This window comes from Emys orbicularis, chromosome 2, assembly GCF_028017835.1.
Source record: "Emys orbicularis isolate rEmyOrb1 chromosome 2, rEmyOrb1.hap1, whole genome shotgun sequence".
Lineage (NCBI taxonomy): Eukaryota > Metazoa > Chordata > Testudines > Emydidae > Emys > Emys orbicularis.
The window spans coordinates 279,317,540-279,344,703 of record NC_088684.1 but is presented as its reverse complement, the minus strand read 5'-3'; the positions used below and the strand labels follow the sequence as shown (position 1 = coordinate 279,344,703).

The 27,164-nt window shown below is 39.9% G+C and overlaps 1 protein-coding gene across 1 annotated transcript in view; it reads right to left on the bottom strand.

The window, feature by feature from the left end:
- Positions 1-1,431: 1,431 nt before the first annotated feature.
- LMBR1 (limb development membrane protein 1) overlaps positions 1,432-27,164 on the bottom strand; it is a 135,644-nt gene continuing 109,911 nt past the window's right edge. The window contains exons 10-17 of the mRNA XM_065400140.1: positions 19,947-20,027; positions 18,077-18,153; positions 17,767-17,844; positions 16,552-16,625; positions 16,226-16,316; positions 14,609-14,675; positions 8,018-8,179; positions 1,432-2,128 (exon numbers count right to left, since the gene is read on the bottom strand). Coding sequence (XP_065256212.1) covers positions 2,043-2,128; positions 8,018-8,179; positions 14,609-14,675; positions 16,226-16,316; positions 16,552-16,625; positions 17,767-17,844; positions 18,077-18,153; positions 19,947-20,027 — 716 coding nt within the window. The 3' untranslated portion in view covers positions 1,432-2,042. The remainder of the gene's footprint in view (positions 2,129-8,017; positions 8,180-14,608; positions 14,676-16,225; positions 16,317-16,551; positions 16,626-17,766; positions 17,845-18,076; positions 18,154-19,946; positions 20,028-27,164) is intronic.

The window sequence follows — 27,164 nt, the reverse complement described above, 5'->3', positions numbered from 1 at the left end:
ATGCTTGTAAGTCTCAATGAAAACTAGCAATTTTACTCTCTCAGACATGGTACAACATACCCAAACCCAGCTTAATAAACAGTAGATATAGCTCAGAAATTATTGCAGTAGTATTTATATTATGCCCAATTTCCATTCAAAAAGACCACTTCAGGAAACCATTATTTTTGTGGCTGTTGCTTGCGGTTTGCTTGTGAAGCACTCCACTAAGCTCCCATCTCACTCAGATTTCATCAAGCATAAGTCCAGAACTTAGACATTACTCAGGAAGAGAACAGATGAGAGATACTTGACATCAGAAGAGACTAACTTGTTTCAGAATCTTACTGGATATTAGCCCATTATCATGGTTTGATTGTGTGTAAGGGCTCAGACCTCAAGTGGACATATTTCAGTTTTACATAAATATGAAATAAGAAACATTAAATTTACCAAAAAATGTTTTGGTAGCCTTGCCTGATCTGTCTACAGAACACACATATACAGGCAATGGTCCTCATTAATGTCTTTATACTTCCTCTTTTCAAGTCAAGTGTTAGTGCAGCAGTGTTAGACAACAGGCAAAAGTACACACATTTTAACAGTGACCTGTGCTTGTCACATACTACTTGCAGGACTTCGGATTCTACAGCAATGCTAAAGAAAATACTGAATTTCTCCTCCTCAGTGCCATTCTGGGTCTAAGGGTTCAGAGCAGCTATATCACGTACATTGCAGAAAGCTTCATACTCATAAGAAAGACTGAACTGTAGGTTTTGCTGACCCAACTGACTGCATCATTTCTGTAAGCTTAGTATTCAACATATATAGGATACTATAATATACTACACACACACACACACACACACTATATAGTACTATCTATACAGATAGATAGTACTATATAATATATAGGAAAAACTAAAGACTTGAAGAGATTAGTGAAAAATAATGGCTTACACTGAGCTATAAACAAACATTCTTGTGTGTGTGTGTGTGTGTGTGTATATACACATGAGAGAAACTAAAGACTGAAGAGATTAGTGAAAAATAGAGATTAGTGAAAGACAGCGGCTTGCACAACTGAGCTACAATATACTGCATCATCATCATCATCATCAGGACTTAACTCACAAAACCTTTAAGGAAACCGTGCAACCGCAGACTACTAGACAAAGTCTGTCCTACTTGTGTTGATATGCGCACGCGCACACACACACACACACACACACTTAACAGAATTTAATGTGCGTATATTTTGAAGGGCAACTGACCTCTATGGCATAACACTTTCTGTAAGTGATAGTAGTGTATGAATTAGAACAATAAAAGGCCTGCGTAGCTTTCTACAAAGCATACTGGGCTCAGATTTAACAGTGAAGTACGTTAGAATTTATCTTGTGGTTCATTAGTCTTGATGAGACAGCTTCTGATTACCACTGAAGAAAATTACCTTCTGTCATTGAAAACGAAGAATAAAAAGCCTACAATACTGGGTCTGTAAGAGTGCTTCATGATGCCAAACGTTACATACAGCCTAGTGAATCCTGTATGAAAGTAACAGTGATCTCTCCAAATTACTTCAATTTTTTAATGAATTCTTAGTAGAAAAGAAGTGTGACTTGCTGTTAAATACACCTAACCATACCTAATTAGGATTATATTGGGCTTCAAATGTACCCTTTATTTCCAAGTCTCAGAGTTGTTCACCAGCATTATATTTATATCACAGAGGAGGTATTGTGCACTTAACATGGTAGTAGGGCATCATATCTAGAAATATGAGACTCTGTCCAAACGGGAATTCATTATTTTTCTCAGCTTCCAGTCTTCAAGGCACCTCCTGCATAAACTGACTGGGGAGTATACAAAATGGACCAAAACAAATCAGAAATTGTAGAATCGGAAGTAGCTTGGTTTCTCAGAAATACACAGTGTGAAAAGTGAGAGAAGGTTGGACCCAAAATTAACAAATGAAATTAATACAAAGATATTTTGATGAAGATGACAGGAATGTCATGAGGTTGAAGTTTTCAGCTCTATTGATTGAAGATGATTGCTTCTCACAGTGTTTTCTGATGCCCATTTGCAGAAGGCTTTGTTGTCTCAGAGTCTCTTGCATTGTTCGACAGATGAAGTTTATCTAAACCTGCATAGGTATTACACATAAGATAAAATGCAATTTTCTGCTTTTCACATATATATTTACAATGGAAAACTGCTAAACGCACATTGTAGTCAAACCAAATAGTGTTTGGTTTTGTTTTCCATATTTGCTTAAGGCCAAAATCAATCTTTTTCTCTCGGAGGCCCCCCTCGACATGCTATACGAACTCCAGGGCCCAGTGGGAAGGAGGAGGGCAGCTCGGGGCAGGGGCCTTGCGCACAGGCGTAGTGTGACTTCTATTTGGGGGGGACAGGGACGAGCAGTCCAGGGAGGGAGCGCCATCTCCACCCCCGACTCACCTCAGCAGGCCACCTGCCTGTCTGGGGTCGGGGGGGGACGTAATCAAAAATTGTAACTCAAGGATGGGGGGGGCTTAGCTCAAAAAGTTTGAAAACAGCTTAGGGCACAGGGAGGGGGTAGCTGGGGCTGTGTGCGGGCAGGGGGTAGCTCAGGGCGCAGAGAGGGGGTAGCTGGGGCTGTGTGCAGGCAGGGCGTAGCTCGGGGTGCAGGGAGGGGGGTAGTTGGGGCTGTGTGCAGGCAGGGCGTAGCTCAGGGTGCAGGGAGGGGGGCACTAGGGGCTGTACGCAGGCAGGGCATAGCTCGGGGTGCAGGGAGGGGGGTAGCTGGGGCTGTGTGCAGGGAGGGGGTAGATCAGGGTGCAGGAAGGGGGGTAGCTGAGGCTGTGTGCCAGCAGGGGGTAGCTCGGGGTGCAGGGAGGGGGGTAACTAGGGGCTGTATGCAGGCAGAGCATAGCTCAGGGTGCAGGTAGGGGGTAACTAGGGGCTGTGTGCCAGCAGGAGGTAGCTCGGGGTGCAGGGAGGGGGTAGCTGGGGCTGTGTGCGGGCAGGGGGTAGCTCAGGGTGCAGGGAGGGGGCAATAGGGGCTGTACGCAGGCAGGGCGTAGCTCGGGGTGCAGGGAGGGGGGTAGCTGGGGCTGTGTGCAGGGATGGGGTAGATCAGGGTGCAGGAAGGGGGGTAGCTGAGGCTGTGTGCCAGCAGGGGGTAGCTCGGGGTGCAGGGAGGGGGGTAACTAGGGGCTGTATGCAGGCAGAGCATAGCTCAGGGTGCAGGTAGGGGGTAACTAGGGGCTGTGTGCCAGCAGGAGGTAGCTCGGGGTGCAGGGAGGGGGTAGCTGGGGCTGTGTGCGGGCAGGGGGTAGCTCAGGGTGCAGGGAGGGGGCAATAGGGGCTGTATGCAGGCAGGGCGTAGCTCGGGGTGCAGGGAGGGGGGTAGCTGGGGCTGTGTGCAGGGATGGGGTAGATCAGGGTGCAGGAAGGGGGGTAGCTGAGGCTGTGTGCCAGCAGGGGGTAGCTCGGGGTGCAGGGAGGGGGGTAACTAGGGGCTGTATGCAGGCAGAGCATAGCTCAGGGTGCAGGTAGGGGGTAACTAGGGGCTGTGTGCCAGCAGGAGGTAGCTCGGAGTGCAGGGAGGGGGTAGCTGGGGCTGTATGCAGGCAGGGCGTACCTCAGGGTGCAGGTAGGGGGTAACTAGGGGCTGTGTGCCAGCAGGGGTAGCTCGGAGTGCAGGTAGGGGGTAGCTGAGGCTGTGTGCGGGCAGGGGGTAGCTTGGAGTGCAGGGAGGGGGTAGCTGGGGCTGTGTGCGGGCAGGGGGTAGCTCGGGGTGCAGGGAGGGGGTAGCTGGGGTTGTGTGCGGGCAGGGGGTAGCTCGGGGTGCAGGGAGGGGGTAGCTGGGGTTGTGTGCGGGCAGGGGGTAGCTCGGGGTGCAGGGAGGGGGTAGTTGAGGCTGTGTGCGGGCAGGGGGTAGCTCGGGGTGCAGGTAGGGGGTAGCTGAGGCTGTGTGCGGGCAGGTGGTAGCTCGGGGTGCAGGTAGGGAGTAACTAGGGGCTGTGTGCCAGCAGGGGGTAGCTCGGAGTGCAGGTAGGGGGTAGCTGAGGCTGTGTGCGGGCAGGGGGTAGCTCAGGGTGCAGGTAGGGGGTAACTAGGGGCTGTGTGCCAGCAGGGGGTAGCTCGGGGTGCAGGGAGAGGGGTAGCTGGGGCTGTGTGCCAGCAGGGGTAGCTTGGAGTGCAGGGAGGGGGTAGCTGGGGCTGTATGCAGGCAGGGCGTAGCTCAGGGTGTAGGGAGAGGGGCACTAGGGGCTGTGTGTTGGGAGGGCTCCCCTGCAGTCCCTGTTCCCGGAGGGGTCTGCCAGCCACGGAGCCGGATTTCCCCACCAGGGGGGCTCTTACCGGATGTCTCTGCGAGAGCAAAGGGGGCTGGGACTCGGGAGCAGCTTCAAGCCGGGGCACCAGCAGGAGAGGAGGGAACTCTGTGGCTGCCTGCTCCAAGGCACCAGCCAGAGCCACAGCTGCCCTGCACTGCCCGGTGTAACGGCAAAAACAGCAGCCGGCACCAATAGCAGTTACCTACTGAGCCTGCTCAGTTCAAGAGAGCAGGCTCAGTACAACCTAGATAGGAAATTCTGCCAGGGAGCTGTTTGCCACTACATCAGCTCTGGCTTCCTGCCTCCGACCTGAGGAGGGGGAGAGGTGGTGTAGATGTGCCCCCCAGGGACTGCTGTGCTCTTGCGCTGCAGTTGGGGGCGAGGTAGGGGCAGCAATGCCCTCCATGTCCACAACTCTGCCCATAGGCTCAGGGCTTCTGCTCCACAGGGAGCACCAGAGCTCAGGGATTCAGCCCCGGGCCTCCTGGTTTCAGCCCCGCAGGGGGAGCCAGGGATCGGGGTCTGGGTTTCAGCCACGGGGCCCCGCGGCCCCCTTGAAAGGGCTCACGAACCTCCAGGGGGCCGCAGACCCCTGGTTGAGAACTGCTGCTCTAGGTCAAACAGGAATTACTTCAGGGAAGTCCTCAAGCCTGTGTTATACAGAAAGTCAGACTACATGACACAACACTCCCCTCTGGGTTTATAATCTATGAACATTTTCAAAAACAGGAGCCTACAATTAAGCTCTTAAATCTCCACTTTAAACAATTAAGGATGGGTTTTCAGAAGTATTTAAGTGCACAAGTCCCACGGGTACTTTTAAAAATAATACCCTTAGTTAGGGTCTTTTTTTTTTTAATTTAATCCTAATGGCACAAAATGGATATCACAGCTCAGAACTTCCCCACTTTTGGATCCTCATTCCCTACACAAAGTCACAACTATTCCCTTAGCAATCAAAAGCAATGACATAAAATAGGATAACTCAAGGCACTGAACCAAGTGAACTCAAAGATCCTCTTTTCATGAAAATGTCCCTATCTAATGAATAGGGAGATCAAACCAAACAGATAAACAAGAAATTAACAGCCGTGTATCACATCTATCAAGACCAACTAAGATGAAGCTTCCTTGAATACATATTCCTAGCACAAGATCTATTGATGAATCATAGAAAGGTAGGGCTGAAAGGATCTTGAGAAGTCATCAATTCCAGTCCCCTGTGCTGTGGCAGGACCAAGTAAGCCTAGACCATCCCTGACAGGTGTTCGTCCAACCTGTTTTTAAAAACCTATAATGACAGGGATTCCACAGTCTTCCTTGAAAGCCTATTCCAGAGCTTAACTACCTCTATAGTTATGAAGTTTTCCTAAGACCCTAACCTATATTGCCCTTGCTGCAGATCAAGACCATTACTTTTTGTCCTGCTTTCAGTGGACATGGAGAACAATTGCGCACCATTGTCTTGATAACAGCCCTTAATATATTTGAAGACTTCTCAGATTCCCCCCACAAGTCATTTTTTCTCAAGGCTAAACACATAGGCGCCGGCTCCGTGGGTGCTCCGGGGCTGGAGAAAAATTAGCGGGTGCTCATCCTAAATTCATACTAATGAAGTCTGTATAATACATCAGATTGTCACAGATTACCTATGTGTGTGTGCACACAAACAAAAACCATGTACAAACCAACTAGTGAAGAAGGGTTAAGATTTCAAATGTAAGCGATTACACGATCATAAAACGTGAAAGTTAAGACTGAACCAAAAAATCTTCTTTCCGTCCCTTTGTAATGCATACACATAAAAATACTGGCAATAGGTTCACAGATTCTTTCTAAATTACAACCCCAAAAAATATGGAGCACAAAGAAAAATTACTGACCAAGAATCCATGGTTCTTCAAACAGATTGACAGGATAGATCCACATTCTAAGGAGCACTTGTATTTTCTTTGCTATAGTCACAGCTCTCTGGGAAGCAGTGACCACTGGAGTCTCAGGCATGCACCTTCACAGCACTGAGTGTTCAGACCCAAGCTTATAAGAAATAGTAGTCTCAATCTCACTTCTGGATCTTTCAACTTAATCAAATTCCATTCAAGAGTCTGAAGAAGTAGGTACAGTTGGTGGGGAGTGTGTATCTAGGCAGTCAACCTACTCAATGCATGCTCTCTCCTTTGAATATTTACAGCACAGAGCCCCACACTTGAGAGATTAAGTAGCAGCAAAATCCGTTAAAGGAGGTGGCTCTCATGAGAGCTAGTTAAATAAAGATAGCAGAACTGTTCTTCTGAACTGATCACAAGTCATGGAAACCAAGTCAAGAGAGTTAACATACTGAAATCTGAATTCTGGGCAGCTGTCCTACATATCTCAGTGAGAGAAACATTTGAAGACATACTGCGGAAACAGTCTTGGATCTGTAGAATGTGTTTTAAGACTTTTAGATACTACCATACTTGCAAATTCTCAGCAAGCATGCATACACAATTTGATCCATTTAGACCAGCTGAGTAGAAATTGTATCCCCATTAGGCTTGTCTTCAACAGATTTATGTAAAGGTTTAATTATCTGTATATAGTAGCTAAAAGCTACTAAGCTATGCAGTCTAACATTTCCTGATAGTAAGCGAAGCTTAGGAAAGAACATTCCTGGGAAGTTAAAAAACTGTTTTAGGTAGAAGTCAGAAGTCAACTTTAGTTGGGAATGTAGGTTGTGGGCACAGCACTATTATATTCTTTTGGGAAGAGCCTAGGATTCATAGCCCTCCATCTGTGAGAGTACAAAGGGATAGAGAAGGGGGTCAGTACAACTGCACCTTATGTGACCATAGGGCTGAATGTTCCTTTCTGTGAGGCAGCATGTGAATACCACCAAACTACTTTTGAGAAGGATATGACTTGGGATTGTGCATGCCAGGAACTCCACAGAGTATGGTTCCATCCTGGCAATACGCTGAAAACTGAAGATATCATAATATACAAGAGGGCAGAGTTAAGGTTGTGTGCTCAATCTTAGTTTGCACATTTCCTCAGAAGATTGCTTAACTCTGTAACCTTAACTCTGTTAAAGAAATAAAACAAATGGAAATTCTACAAGTTATGTTAATGATTGATCCCTAGGATTCAGACCTTTTTATCTTTATGATAAACGCTTTAAACAAACAAAAAGGATTGCTAAGGTCATTGATAAATAGCTTCTGATTTTTCTTTTTATTTGTTAATGTTAAGATTATTTTTCTGAAATTATAAATAAAAGATGAAAATATTACTGATACAGAATTCAATTCAATTCCCTTCTGGCAGAGACCAAGCTTGGAACACTTCAGCCTAAAACATGATTTTTTTACATGATATTACAACAACCTTTTTTTGCAGTCGTAACTATAACTGGGTGTAACTGAGCACCTGCTCTAAAGTACATGCATTCACAAACACCCTGAGGTACAGCAGTAATGAAGATAATTCAAACATTAGCCAGAAGGTATAGTGTGGTGCAGGGGTTGGGGGGAAATGTTTAAGTGAGAAAAATAGCACTTTTGCAATGGCACATAGGTTCTGTTACAACTCAGCCTGTCTACATGCACACCCCTTATGGTTAGCTTAAGAGCAAGAATTGGCTGAAATACATTTGTAGGGACTTGGGAAACATTATGATGGAAAAAAGATGTAGATGTTAAAATAAAGGGCAAATGCCTTTACCATATTACCTAATGCTTTGAAGAGCTCTTCTCGCACAGCAGAGGTGAACTTTCTGACCAGACATAGAGTTGTCATGATAGCAAACAGCAAATTGTAAGATAACACAATGTAGAAATTTCCCAGCCAGTTAAACCTTCCAAAGTCTCCAAGCAGATCAAATCTGGTAATTCCTGTTAAAATTACATTTTTGAATATTTAAAAAAAGCGATAAGATTTAAAAATATTCTTGAAAACATTTTTGAATTACTATAAAAATACAGGAGATTGACATATGTAACTCTAGTACTTGGTGCTGTATTAAAGAAAAATACACTAAAATCCCTATGATTGATAGATGGATGTACAGTCAATGATGCAAAACAAACATTTTTTGAAGGTCATTTGGGTCTCTTGTTTGGCTACCATAGAGTTGCTAGCCATAGTATAACATTTGTTGGTTAATCAAAATACCTTAGGTGGCTCAGATAAAAGGCTCATTAACATGTGTCTTGAAATAACAATGTTATAAATTCAAGACAAATAAGTCCTTCCCCAATTTCAATAAATATAATTGTGAAAATTAACTATCTTAAACCAATCATCATAAAAACCATTTGTTTAAGATGCCAGGCTTCCATAAAATCCTTACTTATATCAAAAAATGATGGAAAGCATTGTGTGCCTTTCACAAAAGACAACACTAATTTACATTTAACTGCTTTACACACACACACACACACACACACACACACAATTTAGTTCTGAAACTTGTTGCTTTTCCATGACATGAGAATGTTTAGCATTACTTATTCAAACAATTATATGCAATGTAAGAAACAACAGAATAGCACATCACTACAAAAGTATAGTTTTGCCTGCATTAACTGTACATTACATTATTTTTCTGTATATTGATTTTTTATTACACTGCTTTTGGAGAGATCTGTTTGTAGCAGTAAGTGCCCTGCCGAGAGAGGCACAAAACCACACGGTACAGTAAACATTAGGGCTGCATACATGCTTTGCGGATCCACTGTTTTGAAATCAAGTATTCAAAGACTTCCTCTCCTAGTGCCAGTGCTGCAGTCAGATAGGAGTCACACAGGAGGAGGAAATGAGCCAAGTTCACAATCCTGACAGTTCCCAGGTAGACCTCAGGCTCCAACTCACATGTCAGGGTAGCAAATTCTAGGGGCTATCAAGCTCCAAGTGCCTACTGACGAAGCAGAAAAGGAAACAGGAAGCTTTCCAAACCCATGTTGTGTCAGGTCTAACACAAGTCAGCTTCAAGACAGCAGTCTGTGCCAAAAAAGACCACATCAAGACAGACTGCATAGATATAAAGGTGTAGGGTGTTGAGCCAATGCCCAAAACAATCTCCCCCTTGGACCCACTCCAAGGAGTCCTCCTGTGGTAACTTATCCTCAGAACTCAGTCTTACCTCTGAATATGGTGAAGGGAAAGAGTTTTCACTGGCCTCAACATCAAAATGGGGGAAAAACAAGCTCCAGACACCAAGCTTCCTTTGAAAACACAACCTTCAGATCTGAGATTCTTGGGAGCAGGTTTTGAACAACAGCTCGATTCCAAAAAGGTTACAGACTTGGAAAGACTGTGCTGTTCAGGCTTGGGTATACTAACCTCCAGTGCTTTGTGCAGTGATAAGCAATGACACTTCAACTCCATCTCTTTCCAAGGTCAAGGGGAAAGAGCTGCACAAGCAGCCATGTACCTCATTGTACAGTGACCCTGGCCCACAGACTCTAGGCTGGTCAATGTCACATCATGGCATTAAAAAATGTGCACTACTTAAACCTCTGCATCAGCCATCTTATCTAGCCTGAAGAAGAGCAGCTAACGACTGGGATCAACTGGAGTATTTAAGGAGAACACAAAGGGTACAAGATCACAAGAAAGAAAGAAATTATAGAGCAAAAAGGAGGGGACTAAGGAAAGAGCCCTAAGGGGTAATGGAGAAAGGACTGAAGTTGCCCAAGACAACGAAAAGGAAAGGGCAAAGAGACAGGTGAACAAAGAGTACCGATTCATAAACACACAAGGAGAAGAAATTGGCTGACAGTCAAAATCAGCAAGCAGATCAAGAAAGATAAATACAGAGAAGATGCATTTACACTTGACCATGAAGTTGAGAACCACAAGGAGTCTGGTGGCACCTTAAAGACTAACAGATTTATTTGGGCATAAGCTTTCGTGGGTAAAAACCTCACTTTTTCGGATGCATAGAGTGAAAGTTACAGATGCAGGCATTATATACTGACACATGGAGAGCAGGGAGTTACTTCGCAAGTGGAGAACCAGTGTTGACAGGGCCAATTCAATCAGGGTGGATGTAGTCCACTCCCAATAATAGATGAGGAGGTGTCAATTCCAGGAGAGGAAAAGCTGCTTCTGTAATGAGCCAGCCACTCCCAGTCCCTATTCAAGCCCAGATTAATGGTGTTAAATTTGCAAATGAATTTTAGTTCTGCTGTTTCTCTTTGAAGTCTGTTTCTGAAGTTTTTTTGTTCAATGATAGTGACTTTTAAATCTGTAATAGAATGACCAGGGAGATTGAAGTGTTCACTTACTGGCTTATGTATGTTACCATTCCTGATGTCCGATTTGTGTCCATTTATTCTTTTGCGGAGGGACTGTCCGGTTTGGCCAATGTACATGGCAGAGGGGCATTGCTGGCACATGATGGCATATATAACATTAGTGGATGTGCAGGTGAATGAGCCCTTGATGGTGTGGCTGATGTGGTTGGGTCCTGATCTTAAACACAGTTTCAATGGAATGGAGAGGGTGGAAGTCAGACTGCAGGGCATACAAGAGGATTTGAGTGAGAAACTCAAGGCAGGGAACAAGGCACACTCCAGAAGCCTGAAGTAAGAGGTGGGAAAAAGAGCTGGTGCATTAGTTGGATATTTAAGTGGGGTCAAAGAAGGGTTTTTTTTTTGCAAAATACAAGAGTGACTCTCAAAGAGGAAGGGACTGCAAGGAGGGTTGGTCTTCAAAGGAGAAGGCATCACTGGAAGACAAATCAGAGGGACAGAGGGCCATGTCTCAATGACAGCAGGTGAAAGAAAGTGATTATAACCTATATTTCTTGACAATCTTTAATAAAAATATATTTTAATATGCTTATCTGGAAAATCAGCCTTTATGCAAGTTGATTTTTTTTATTGCCTTATCTGTTTTAAAAAACATGTATACAGCCCTTTCAGGGGGAAAAACATTCAATGAGACTACACTATAAAAGAGTCTACTGTAGTACCATAAGTATAAACCTATAAAGTATTAGTGACAAAATATTCTGTGGAGATTTTAAAATTCAGAATATATGTTTAAAAACTTAAGAATTCTAAAAATACAGCATTAAGTAAACACACAACTTCAGTTTTAATTTCAAATCAATATTTATGATAAAATCCTAGAGAAAAAGAAAGCTGGAAAACACTAATTTTATGACGTAAAACTCAATTTTGTTTGTAGCTCTAAAATCCTAGCTTATCAACTACTCTGCTCCCTAGTTCATTTCACAATGGTAAATGATATGGTGCTGACAGTCAAGCACTTGCCAATCAGGAGCAGTAAAAGAAAGGCTGAAAAGGCCTGAAAAACTAGGTTTTTCATTTTTACTTTTTGTTGCTAAAAATACCCCCAACTCCTTGAATATGGCAGCAAAGAGTTGACAGAAACCTTAGTTAGAATGCTAAAATACATGTAACAATTCTCCATACTTCATCTTAAATTCAAAGACTGGATTAAAAAAAGTTAAAACGTGAAATACTTGATAACTTTCCCCCGTTTGCCTTTCCCATAATGCTGAAATCCTGCTTTTTCTTTATAGTCTAGAAACTTGCTTTTTTAATACTGTGAAAAGACTATGAATCTGTTTAACGTATTTATTTCTTTTCATCTATTCAGTGCCACTGGGCGTAACATGTAATGCAATGCATGTTGATATTTTGCAAAGCGCCACATGACTCACTGTACTCTAATACACTCTATTAATCCTGTTTGGACAGCTGTGTCTGTGCATTTGTTAGCTGTGTTTTAATTGTTCCATTTTTTTTATTTATCTCTATGGCAAACTATCCAGGAATGTCATTTGTTAAGTTTTTTTTTTTAAAAGAGAGTTTTGCCATTAATTTGTTTTCTATGTAACAATTGCTCCCTGCATGTACACTTTCCTCAATACAATTATCTTGTATTAATACCAACTGTTCATCTTAATTACAGTACATAACCAATGATTTTGACAAACGAAAATGGTAAATGCCATAAAAATTAGTAGCACAATACAAATGCCATAATTCTATTTTTAAACATTGCTATTTGAACACTGTGTGTTGATCTTGATGTTAAAAAGTGGTTTCGTTTCTCAGATCTTTATCATATTTGCTCTTGATTTTAAGATTGGAAATCTTTAAATATTAGACTTATTATTTTGATTTTTTGTGAAATTTAGAATGTCAATATATAATGTACATTATTTTGTGATACTAAACATGGATTTTTTAAATTTAATTTTATTTTAAAAGGTGAGAGCTTAGGGTTAGAATACCATCCTTCAAACAATTTATTGTTTCACATACAGAGGCATTCCCTCCTGGAATGTCACTGAATTTTAATGGGACCCAGTGCAGAAATAGACTTGTGAGTGCTTATTTGTCCTAGTTTGGCCCCTTTAAAATGGGATTCTTCATAAGAAGATTGTATACAATATGCCATGTAGTTATTAGACTCCATTTATTGGGAAATCTCAATGGTTTTGTATCTGATGGCACTTTAGTCAAGTTGTTGTTGTTTGTTTTTGCAACTAAAAGCTTGTGTACACTGCCCTGCAGTGATGTGAACTGCAGCACACACTAGTACGCTGCACTATACCTCCCCCATGTGGATGCTGTGGGCACAAACTAAAAGGTACCTCATTCACATTGACAGAGTTCTAAAGGGGAGTTACTGCACAGCCCGCTAGCACGTGCAGTCCTTCACACCCCATACTCTGAACTGTGAGGCCATGGAGATAGAGTCTAAATAGAACAAAAATTAGATGTTTTCAAATCTGACTGTCTGAAGTTAAGCTCCTATATTCATATTTAAACACCTCAAATGTAAGTAGCCTGATTTTTGGAAGCAGCCAACACCCACAAATCCCAGTGAAGTTCACAGGAGGTGCAAGTGCTCTACATCACTGAAAATCAGGTGACTTATTTAAATGCTTCCATATGATTTTACAAGCCTATATTTAGGCACTTAGGCCTGAGTCTGATAGGTTGAACATTTAAATGCATTTCAAATACAAGGGGCCTCTCTCTTTAATCTGTTGCACCAGTTTTCCAGTATCTATGACAATTTTAAACAGAATAAAGGTGTCTTCCCCGAAGTTTAGCTTATAACATATTAACCTAGAGGGGCAAGGACCATATGCAGAATTATTTTAACAAAAACAATCAACTGGTTTTCCCATTACTATAAAAAAAGCTAAATACATGAAGTGTGTTTAACACTTCATAAACCTTTATGCTCAAGGCATTAACTTGCTGCTTCATCCATAGATAGCTTGCTGTACCATCCACTTATGACATCTGTCTGAACTCAGATGAAATGCACACTTTTACATAAGACAAAAAACAATTTTAAGATGGACATGATATAACTGTGCACGCCTTTCAAAAGTTTTCAAATCTGTTTTCTTTTTATTGTCTGCAAGTTTACCTTCAAGAACAACAGTATTCTTTAGTTTCTATGAAAAACTAAACCAGCTATGGTATTAGACTATTTTTTCTTGCTTTACTTGAATTAAGAGGACTAAAGCCCTTTAAAAAAAATATTCCTTAAATCCAAATTTTAAATGAAACCATGATCTTCTGATTAACATTTGAAAAAATAGTGTATTTTCCAGAAAATACGTCGCATCTTTTACCAAAATGTGTGATCCCTGCTATTTATATGTAGGCTTGGAAGGATTACATTTTTACTGGTAAATGTTGGTAAACATAAATTTCACCACCACACACACACACACACACACACACAAAACATTTCCATCAATAATAGCAGAAATTTACACACAGGCAAAGATAGAAAAATGCTGCTTGCACATTTATTAGGGTTTGATTTAAGGATATTTATTTTTTATATTTTGATGTAATATGGACAATTTGTGTTTTTTTATGGTTATAAAACTTTAACTTTTTGAATCTTAACATCTACTATTATTAAATAATTGTTGTCCGACTCGTGCAACTGTAAAAATTTAAAATAAATAAAAATTGAAAAAAATGCTTAAAAACAAAACATCTATATTATCCATCGAAATCCCCCCAAAATAAAAAATTGAATTTTGCCCACCCTATTTATATGTATAATTCATGGTGCTCTGGGACTTAGAGAAGCGTATACATTTGATTTCAGCAAAGACTGTCAAAGTAAAACTACGAAGTCATTTTTAGTTCCTGAGAAACACCATGGAAGTTATTTTAATATAGATCCAAAGTCTGACTTTTCCTGGGTCGTTTCATTTACATGCCTGCATCAAAACATTATGAAAACATACAACATAGTAAAAATACTTCGCTGTTATGATACTGAAATATTTGTATTAAACTTACCCAGTGTTCTCGACATCACTGGCAAAGCAGAGCTGAGCACTAAGATTGACACACAGTTTCCAATTATCTGTTTTGAACAAGAAGAACACCCCCATCAAAATAGGTTTTTTGCTGAAAGAAATATGGCAGCTGAGCTCTGACAAAGAACAGTTTCTGAAAGCTACATCCTGTGAATTAGACTTAAAAATGTAATTTTATTTTGGATTATGTAAAGTTAATTTGTTCTTGCTTCTGCTAGACATCTCCAATAAGTGTCATTCACAAAATGTTTACTTCCAACAATAGACAAGGTCAGATATTTATTAAAACCAGCAGAGAAGCGAATAAGCAAACATGTAATGCTACATTTTAATCTAAACATGCTCACCAAAGGCTTTCATAAAAAATAGTGACTGCATCATTTAAAGCAACTATCATTCATTTAAAAATTTAGGCCCCAATCCTGCAAATACTTTATGTGCTTACCTTTATGCAGATGAATCATTTCATTCGCTTTGTGATGACTTGTGTGTAAAGTTAAACATGTTTTAACTGCTTGCAGGATTAGAGCCTAATTATAAAAAGGCTAAAAGACAAAATATTTCCTTTCCACTGAGTTTTGTCGGTAAATTGAAACAAACAATCTAATAGCGTAGCAATGTTAGATTTGTCTGCAGTTTTACTGAAACTGAACTTATGTTTCTGTTCTGAAAGCAGTTTGTTCAGCTCTGGTTCTATAACAATTAACAAGTAAATAAAATATCTGTTAAAGATAGTAAGGTGGAAACTTTTGTATTTACTTATATTTTGTTTTTTTCTGAACTATTCTTAAAATACTGTAAATGAAAACTGAGCAGACATTATGAACATTTCAACACACACATTTATTTATTAGAGATGTTCTTATGCCTTCACGTACTTTCCTGCTTCCAAGAATTCCTGGCAAGATTAAAGCAATATGCTATATTTGAGAAGAAATTTCTTAAACACTGGTATACACTGAATATTTAATTAAATCCAAACCCTGCCTCCTGCTTATTGATCCCCTCCCCCTTGTCAGCTTGTGGGAATATTTGTCAGAAACCTATGCATGTGTCTCAGCATTAGGTAACAGCATTTGTTATTCTGAAACCAATGCCAAACTGTGGAAAGTCAAACTAGACTCAGACTGCAAAATGTTGCTGAATAGAACTCCTCAGTCTTACTTTAATTACTCAAATCTGAATTACTTTGTATTACTTGTAGCAACCAAGTTCTTCAGATTTCAAACAAGCTCCCTGAAGTACAGTTAGCACAATCAAAGTTACTCATTAGCAATACGTTTCCTTTGGGGGGGGGGGGGGGGAGAGTCCTTTCACTAGCTTTTCTATAGCTAGTTAACAAGCTCTGCTATTCCAGGCTTTTTACAAATGAATGGATGCCATCCAAACTAAACAGAGCACATCCTTTTTCCCACTCATTCAGCATTTTGAAAATCTTCCAGTTTGTGTTTACGCAGCTTACAAACAAATACTGATCACTGCAAATGAGCCATTCAGGGCAATTACTAACTAAAAGAGCCAGTTTGTCTTGGGTGGCAAAAAAAAAAAAAAGGGGGGGGGGAGAGGGGGGGCATCACTACCTCAGACTTTACCTTACCTTTGTCATAGTTGTGTCATCCTTCCTGGGAGTGAAATTTCCAAAAAAGCGAAGACTATAGAAGCCGACGACAGAGGATACCATAAGATAGCTGTGAGAATCAAGGAAAAAAGAACCTCCGAGGAATGCAAATTTCACTCAAGTTCTCAGCAGTCTCCTAAAAGTCTTAAGAACCAAAGAAAAAACAAAAACACTTCGAGTGCTTGAGAAGGACTGACCTGTCTCTTTCTTCTTTCTAGGCAAATGTCTTAGTAAACTACCAATGTCCCAGAAAACTAGACAGAATACTTGTTAACAGACAGAATTCTTACTTAAAGAAAGGATACAAAATCAAAATGATTTCAAGTGCTGCTCCCACAAAACCAAAAGTGGATAGGGAGGCACTTCCTATTCCAGGCCCCTACAAGGAGAAAAATACTTTGCATATTTTAATGAGATACAAATATTAAGTGTTCAAAAAGTTAACTTTTGTCCCTAGCAAAACCCTAAAATCCTTGGATGAAAGGTGCTATTATAGATGAAAAGTACCACTGTAAAATAAAATATTTTCCTGATACAACTCTATAAATTCAGGGTGATCTCAATTTATTTAGGCTCACATGCTTTGTGATTACATTAGCTAGAATTCAAATTTAAGTAAGCCGTTTTAATAAGATGGGAAAACAATTAGGTTTTCAGCATTATGATTTACATATGTAACACATCTATACCCCATATTATATTTTATACACATTCCCACTCCCTAAAGCCAGACTCTTTTTACTGTATGTAATGTTAACAACAGAACAGCAGCTTCTACTAAATGCCTTTATACAGCTGTGCAACTACAAGATCTGACCGTATGCATGCAGGAAAAAAAGCATTAACCACCACCAAAAAAAACCAATGTCACAATTAAAGAATCATAGAATACCAGGATTGGAAGGGACCTCAGGAGGTCATCTAGTCCAACCCCCTGCTCAAAGCAGGACCAACCCCCAGAAAGATTTTTACCCCAAATCCCTAAATGGCCCCCTCAAGGATTGAACTCACAACCCTGGGTTTAGCAGGCCAATGCTCAAACCAATGAGCTCTCCACTATTTTCTTGAGATAAAGTATTTTTTAAAGTGTAAAATCTGTGTTTCATGTGTAAAAAAGATATGAAAACACAAAAGGAAAATGGGCAGGGTTGTTGTACAGGTTTTTAATAGATTATTTTCCTATTAAAATCTATTACTATTGTACCATTTAAAAATTCAAAACACCAAAAAAAAAAAAGATACCAGCCTCAGGTTCCTGATGGCACTTCATTTACCCGTGTTTTTCTTCCCTATTAGTGGGTTTGATTCCACTGAGAGGTCAATGAGATTACTCATCTGAATAAAGTTATGCATGTGTTTAAGTGTTTGGAGGACTGAACCCAGAGTATTAATCTCAGGTGTAAAATACAGTGTTTTTAAAGCCATCAACGTCCAGTCTCTCACTAGAATTTTTACAAGAAAGTCTTCTGAACACATCCCTGAAGTTTTCAAAATAATAAAAGAAAGGAAGTTTACTTTACCCCTGATCCCTTTGGCATTGCAGTCTCATCAATCAACAGGCAAAGAATGTTGCAGGCAACTAAGAGGACTGAGATGGACTATAAAGAAGTAGAGACATTCTGTCAATTCTGAAGGTTAACATTTAAACAATGTTTAATGTTATGTAATTTGGTGAAGATAAAACATCAATATATTTGTGAAGAAAATTTGAGGAAGGAAACAAACAGATTTCATATGGTTTAACATACACGTTACTAAAAACTATTAAAATTATCCGCCAAGTAACTGAGAAGCCTCTACATACCGGAAAAAGGATAGTGAAATTCTTACCGTCTCAATGAGCAGCAGTATCATAACAGCTGGATACACTAAATTCCTCTCCCAGGCAGAAGCTTTTTTCCGCCGCTCTTTTCACAGGGGGAAAAAAGGAAACTTAGTACCATAATTTGTGTAGTCTTATGATGGTCATTTTTACAGATTCATGTTCTAATTGTACGTAACCTTCTAAAACAACTGCAGCCAAAAGGGCTGGGTACCAGTCAGTTGACAGAACATTTCTATTAGAGCATAGCACAGAGCGGTACAAAACCAGGATGTCAAAACCATCATGAAGCCCCATTAAAGGAAGCCAATGGAGCTCCCGTAAGTCGGGTTTTATTTTTATCCATGTCTAATGCTCACCGTTACCACATCAATGTAAGCTGTCAAATTGTACGGGTGTTTCTCTAGCATGGCGCAGTTTTGCAAATTTTTATTTTGTACGGCACACCCCATTACATACTTGAAACTTACATTATTCCCTCATGCCCTTTTGGATAGCTCTATGCTCCAACAGGGTTCTGTAAGGGTGGTGTTACAGTAAATGCTGGTATGTTACAAGGAGCATAAGCTGTGTATGTAGATTTTCATAGGATCCGAAAAGAAAAAGGTATAACAGTAAGGCCCTACTTGAATCGTGGGATGATCATCAAATAATTGCAGCTGAATTGCGGACAAGACATGGAAAAATCGCAGAAAAGTAATAATGGACCTTTATTAATAGCGGTATTTTGGAAAAAACAGAGTAGACCTATTTGTTTAAGAAAATTTGCTGGAATGATATAAATATTCAAATATTATGTTATGCCTGCTAATTTTTTTGATAACCAGACATTTTCTGTAACGTTATTACATTCATTTTTTAAAAAAACGTGGCCAGTACAATATAAAATTTAGAAGACTTAAAGTCTTAACGAATTGCTGTAGAAATCAAGTCCAGTCACTTAGCCTTTTACATGGATTGATTGTTAGTGCAGCACTAATCGCATACTCAAAATGTATGCAAAATTGTGGACTGTGCAAATCAGCTAATTAAAATCAAAGTTGCAGCGGAAGCCTAATATTGCGGGATCAGCAATTTCCGCAATATAGCGAATGAAGTAGGGCCTTATATTACAGTCATTTATACTGAATAGTCCTCCTACTCTTGCCATTTTAGGTTAGTCAGCATATAGACCTATGATTAATTTAAAAATTAGATAATGGACATCACCATTTAGGCTAAAAATTTACATTTACTTACCACTCAGGTATCTAGGATACTGCAGTATTTCCCTACACTTAAAATAGTAATAACTGCAGTCTTGGATGCTATGCAGTAACTTGGAAAATGTCAATTTTAAGTAGCAAACATTGCATATAAAAGGGTGACACCCCTGACAAGCAAAGAAATGAAACAGCAGCAGAATGTTTTAAAAATGAAGAGTTTTATTATTTTTGTTAACGTCTCACTTAAATCACTCATTTTAAAAAAAATCTAGGGGAAAGTAGTGTCTCACTCATCCCAAATGATCAAAAGCATGCAAATGATGTATTAGATGCTATGGTGTTTGAACTGTATCTCTGTTTTAGGAGTGATATTTTAATACATCTTTCTACAGAAATATAAAAAGCAAAATCAAAAAATTCCCATTGCACATTTTCCAATTTATTTTGTTAAACATCTTTGCTGATGAAGTGCCATGATGATATGTTGTCTTATCTATCTGTAGAAACTCAAATGAGTATACTTACAAACATAGGCTTAGGATCACAACTGATTTCAGGCAACTGCAAATAATTTTGGTATGCATACATTAACAAATTTCATCTGATACCCTAAAGAAGGCTTCTTATTAAATTGCCAACTACAGGAAGCTATACAAAATAAATGCTATATTACCTAATTTTGTTTTCATGCTCTTCACATTTTCAAGTTCCTGTCTCAGCTCCACTGTATTGTACTCCATAGTAGAAGACACACCTGTTCGAAGGCAAAGACATGGGGATTTTATTTTTTCAGACTACTAATATTCCCACAAGAGAAACTATTAAAACACTGTTTATATTTCATTTACAAGTAGTCCTCTTACAATAGCAATACTCATCCTTTAGTTCTAGAATTGCAAGTGGCTCTTTGGGAGATTGAAAATAGCTTCCATAAAACATAGGTTTGATTGGAAGTTCTCTTGTTTTGTTGAGCAAGAGGTGTCTTTCACACCAGAGGCACCACAGAGCAATCTGCTGGGAACCCTTCCTATATCCCTAAGCAGCCATAGAGGGAATGAGAGAGAAAAGTAGATGGTGTTGAATGGTGTTGCAGAGAGCCAAAAATTATGGTACATGCCTGACGGACGGCAAGACTGCATTGTGCTGTTGTCTCAATACATGGTGACATACCATTATTCAAACACTGCAATACAATCTCTGGTGGCCCTTCAATATATTCAGGGACTTTCTACAAAGTGGAAGATGAAGTGGATCTCTGCCTGTAAGACTGACCATAGTTATTTTAAAGAATAACAATTTCAAAAGAATAGAATGGTTTCCTTGCCTTTGTGTTCAAGGAACACTGGCAACAGAGAACAACAACAATGATTTTATGAACCATCAACAAACTGCAGCTTCACATACAGCCTCTTACAAAACTGAACTGTGCCTTCAGTGGAGTTCCTTATATTTGCATAAGGAAGACATTTAAGTATCATGCTAGTCTTCCCTTTGCAATGCCTTTTTAGCCTCACAATATTTTTAACCAAATAGGTCAAAAGTTTAAAAAAACAACAACAACAACAAAAACAACAAGAAGGTACTAGCAGGTCCTGTTGTGACCATCCATAGTTGATTCCCTTCAAAAGTATTTTGTATAAAACAACAGTTTATATAATTTTAGCAATCTGCCTTCCTTTGCTCAAGTTCATGCCCACTTGTTGGCTCTACGGGTTTGACAGCATAACTGGGGCCTTACATTAGAGCTATTTATGCAGTATATCATGACTTGTCTATGGATTGTTTCTTGTATTTGTATTCCTTGATCCACGTTTTATGAAAAGTAGCCCTTCAAAAAAAAAAAAAAAAGTAGTAGTTTTGTCATTCATCTCTCTCTCTCTCTCTAGGTTTTAATACCATACTTGTCACCACAGTATTTCAATCTTTATACCTTGAACATTAAATTAGCAATTAGAGCAAAAGTTTGGATATTTCAATTCCCGTAAGTCAAAAACAAAATGAAGCCATCCTTGATAGCAAACTGAAACAAGGACAGTTTGCAGAAATCAGGAAATATGGTTCCTAGTGTGTCTAAGGGTTGGGGGGGAAGGCGGGGGGGAGGGCGGGGAGTAAGCTACCACTAGACTCATTCCCCCCATCCACTACCTGGCTCATCCCACGATCCTGTCTCCTCCGGAAGGTGGAGTAGGAAGCAGACCATTATACTCCCAAAGACCTCTATGCACAAAACCTGGTCACACATGCCACACCATATATATGGCTCTTGCTATAGTAAGTATCTTGTCTACTCCATTGACCCACTCCTCATTCCTTCTGAAAAGGAGAACGTTTCCTAACCTAACACTAATAAAGAGTCCGAATAGAAATCATGATTCTCTGTGTGGTATTGTTTGTTTCTTATAGAAACAAAGGTGTAACTCAAGTTGCTTAAAGTGATGCTGGACTGTAGTTGTGGTGGCACGGGTGGTCTGCATTGAGTACTTTGCTGAAGCACCCCCTTAGCACCAATCAGAACTATACACAACATTCCAAATGCAACCTCACTAGTTTTATACATACTATTCAGGTTCTTATATAATGCCCATCACTGTGGTATTTCATGCCTTGTGAGGACACAATTTCAAAACACACTGGCATTTTTTATTACAGAATATTAATATTGTTTAATTTCAATATGGTTAAACATTTATCCAAATATGTATTTCAATCAGTAATTTTCTTCTGGAAAAAGTTTAACTTCTGCTTTAAATTAACATGCTTAAGTTTTGGATCTACTGCTATATAAAGAAATTTAAATTTAAAAACATTTTCTTCCTTAGCAAGAAGCCCAATTCTATCCTTGCGTACGCATAAACTCGCACTGACATCACTGAGAGTTATCTGGAAGTCACACTGACCCCATAAAAAGCCTAGTAATAGGGGCTGAACAATAAATAAGTCCTGTAAAAGGTATTTAGTACAAAACTGTCTTCTCTTTATTCTAGATTTCCTGAATTATGTGAATCATAAGAATCTAATTACTCATGTTTCCAATCCACTTTCTTAAAATAAATCTAAGTTTTTTAATTTATAATGGCCTTTAGTTTTGTAAGCTTTTATTTTGCTGTATGCTCTTGAAGTGTTGGTTTGAGAGGTCTAAAACTTTGCCTTATTTTCTTGTAAGGTACCAGACTTACAGAATGACTTCTATTCAGTTAACAAGTACTTTTAGTGTGAAATCCTGGCTCCAATGAAGTCAACAGCAAAATTCTGACTTTAAGGCTGAAATCTAGGCCACATTAATTTTTTGTACAAAAGTTAAAATTAGCAGTTGATACTTATCTTTCTTTGCAATGTACTTGGAGATCATTGGAAAAAACCTCTATTCAAAAGCTATGTATTTTAATTTTTTTAATACTGAATTTTAAGGCTCAAACATAACTTCCAGTGACATCAATGGGAGTCTTTCCAACAATGTCCATGCTAGCTGCATTAGGCCCTTAATATCTACCATGATAGAGAATAGGAGTCATTCATGTGACACAGCTCTTGTAATTTTTCCTTAAAAGTGATGGCAAGTGGTTATTCTACAAAAGAATCATATTTTACAAAGGAGACAGTAAGGCAAAGTTTTAGATCAGTCAAAATACTATTTGATGAGGATGCAGCTAAATACTTAAAGGTCTACAACATATTAATTTATTTCAAACATGCACAAAGTTCAATGTCAGCATTGTCTAGCCAATAAATCAAATTGGTAGACAAAACTTGTTTGGACTAGTTATGAAAAATTAGAAGGGATTCTCCAAGAAAACCACAAAGCAGCTCATTTAAGGTCAATTTAACAGTATTATTCTGTTTTTCTTCCAGCCCCGACATAAGATTTCAGTACCTCAAAGGAAACTGTAAGAGTATCTATTTGCATTCCCCCTAGGTGATTGGCAGTTCAACACCAATTAGTTCAAAATTACACTGTTACTAGCGTGCAATAAAAACACCACCTTTCATCTTTCTTACATAGGTAAGGATACCTTCAGAGCCAATAACTTTGATCATGTAAGTATTTTTGATCCTGCTCCACCCGTCTCTTTGGATTCAGGAAAACTAATAGCTAAAGGCAACTTTTTTTTCTCTTTTAATATAAAAAAAAGTCCCAGCTTTATTCTTCTTCTGTAGAAGTGATGTGGGTATTGAAACATTATATGCTGGAAACAGAAACACTTTCCCAGTATCTCTTCAATAACTAAAAATGTTAGGGTAGATATCAGAATTGTCAAACTTTTTTTTTTTTCTTATAACCTCTGGCTGTTCATTAATGAGATATACAAATTTACTTGTAAGAAGGTATAAAGGAATTAATATTTATAATTAAAATTGTGTAATGCTATAATTAGATATTTTAAAAATATGAAAGGATTTATGAAAAATTCAGTCTATTGAAACTCAGTCCCAAACACTTCAATTTGTAGCACTTATGGAGTATATATTTCAGAACACTTTTTATTACTTCACTGATTAACTAACTAGGATGTTTACTTAAATTAAATCCATTAATTGGGAAAGTAGGCTTAATATTACCACTAGTAAGGCTGCTGAAGAGCTGCTGTGTCATAGTTACTGCAAGTCTCCGTTATAATGCATTATCTCAGGTATTTGTTATTGCAACAAAAGCAAATTCACTTAGGCCGTCTCAGTGGTATACCTGCTAGTCACAAATTTTGATCTCCAATGTCCAAGAGTCACATTTTACAATGCTACAATTAGCATAGCAGCTTACCATATACACCACTTTTATAAAAGAAAAATCATGTGGTAAAGGTGAGTTGCTAAACAAAACACATGTTTTGAAACAGACCTAGAAGAATTTCCCTGCAATCTCGTCTTGGAACCAAAAGTACAGATGCTTTAAGGGATTATAATTCGTATAGCTGAAGTTGTTTAAAATGAAAATAATTCTAACTTTTTGTTCAAAAACTAAGAAGATATTTTGTTTAATTCATTGCTGTGATTTTTAAGATCCAATTCCCCAACACTAAAAACCTTGTAAAAAAAAACCTTTTAAAAACAGACTGTTTTCTACTATTTGTATGTATTAAGAGACCTTTGTAGGGCAAAAACAAAGCTTCCACAATCTCTAGCTCTTGCCACACAAATGAGGTTTCTATTTAAACTGTACTTTAATAATTACTGGCAAAAAAATTAAGAATAAAAAATTGCTTGCTTTATACAAAAATCTCTCTACCTAAACCCTATTTCCATACTCTCACTTGAGCTATTGCTCAGCGAAATTCATCAACTTCCATTGGTACTTCCATCATCGTATTCTTTCTACTATATTAATTTAATATTTCATAAGTATATTTAGTGCAATTAGTTCCCCCACAATCTGAAAGATAATTGGTGTCCAATATGTCACTTGATCCTACTTATACACAGTAAAAACTCAGTGTCACTGGCTTATAATATTATCACTTGTACAGTGGTGGAAACTATTCATTCCATTCAATTAATGAACTTTTTGCTCACTGATCACTTCACTTGTGGCTATAAGGTGTTTTTTCTTATCTCTACTGAAAGGGCATTACCCTACTACTTCTTGACTTTTCCCCAAAATATCAATACAAGCTCCTATAAATATAATTTTCCTTACAACCCTTCATCAGTTACAATGCAGTTTTTATTGTGAATTTTTATTACATCACTGAGCTGTCTTTTTTGAAGCCTCTGTACGTGTTATCTGATTGGCACCAAAAATATGCTTGGCACTGGACACTATGCAAAATAAAGACAGTACCTACTCTAAAAAGCTTACAGTCCAAAACACACAAAAGATGGGAATGATTTAGAGGTGGTTTGTTTTTAAATTATAAACTTCTTCTGGGCCTCACAAATAACCTCCAATCGACACCTGAATTAAGTTGTATTAATTGCCCATTACTTTTTATTGTAAATGTTTCTGTAATATTTAGATTATACTTGAAGAGAGTAAGCAACTACGAACAGGGACTAGACCTGCTTCTGTACCTGTATAACATCTACCATGTATTGGACACTGTTGGGAACAGTTAATACTAACAAATAATCATTTATAATATAGTTGCACAGCCTTGTGAGCAGGAGAAAACCAGCATCCAAAATATCATTTTTAGCCTTCCTATTATATTCTCTTGGTGAATGGTTGATGTTATGCTAAGCAAACTGTAATGAATACTTGAACAACTAAAAGGCCATTTCTCCATAAAGTTTCTGTATATACCATAAACGTTGTCATGACAACATGAAATATTCAGCAACAAATATTTTACAGTTACTAGAGAACATCAAACACCAAGAACAATTATAATTACCCCATCATAGCTTCAAAGAGACTCACTGAACACACCTTTGTGTGTTATGGGTCTAAAAAGCTCATCTATGCAGCAGCTGCTGTAAACACTATATGCAGTATACGCTCAACCTGCCTCAAATGCCTATGCAGGCATATGGGTGTTGCAATGTGATCAGAAGGCCAGTAATCTCAGCTATTCTGGACCAGGATGGGGAGTGAATTCCAAAATTCCATAAAAAGAGAAGAGTTCAGAAACAGAGTATGCCCATAATTCAATCTATGAATTGCCCTTCGGAACTGAGGGCATGTCCACACTACCCTCCTACTCTCGGTGGTGCGCTTCCTGATCAACAGTGCTTCCGGGGCAGTGGGGGCGGGGGGTAAGATACTAGGCTCTCGGCTCCCTACTGGAGCCTGGCTGTCCCCAGGATTTGGGCTCCTGCTCCCTGCTGGGAGCCCAGCAGCCTCCCCCCCACCCCCCCGCGGCTACCCAGTCTGGAAGCCAGACTGTCCGGGCAGTCTCCCAGGCTCTTGACTCTCCACTGGGAGCCCAGCTGCACCCAGCGGTGAACTCCATGCCTGGAAACCGGGAAGCTTCCAGGCTCCCAGTGGGGAGCGGAGAGCCAGAAGCCCAGGGAGGGGGAGCAGTCCTGCCCCTGGTGGGGAGATCCTGCGGGGCGTCGGTAGTTGAGAGTCTCAGTGCAACCAGGCTCCCAGTGGGGAACAGGGAGCCCTGAGTCTGGACAGCACCCAGGCTCCCCGCAGAGAGCAGGGAGCCAGGACCCCGAGGGGCAGCAGGACTCCCCCTGGGGAGCAGGGAGCCCAGGTGGCCTGAGCAGCAGCCTGACTCAGAGCATGGAGCCCGGGCAGCAAGCTGGGAGCTGGCGCCAGGCTTTCTTGTCAATTTCACTTAACAAGAACGGCAGCCAATATAAGAAACCCGCAGTGTCTACATGGACACTACATCAACCTAACTACACCGACATAAGCCCTATACCTCTCGTGGAGGTAGTTATTATGTCGGTGTAGTAGGGCACTTACATCGATGGGGGCAAGGTCGTACTGTCTATTTTGTGTCGACCTAACTCCGTAGCATAGACCAGGCCTGAGGGAGCAAAGATTAGGAGAAATTGGCCCTAATAATAACCATCACTGGTTTGATGTAACCGGAGCTTTGACATCCCTTTCTCAAGTTCATAGACTTTAAGGTCAGAAGGGACCATTATGATCATCTAGTCTGACCTCCTGCACAATGCAGGCCACAGAATCTCACCCACTCACTCCTGTAACAAACCCCTAACCTATGTCTGAGTTACTGAAGTCCTCAAATTGTGGTTTAAAGACCTCAAGGTGCAGAGAATCCTCCAGCAAGTGACCCGTGCCCCACGCTGCAGAGGAAGGCGAAAACCCCCCAGGGCCTCGGCCAATCTGACCTGGAGGAAAATTCCTTCCCGACCCCAAATATGGCCATCAGCTAAACCCTGAGCATGTGGGCAAGACTCACCAGCCAGCACCCAGGAAAGAATTCTCTTAAGTAACCCACCCCATCTAACATCCCATCACAGACCATTGGGCATATTTACC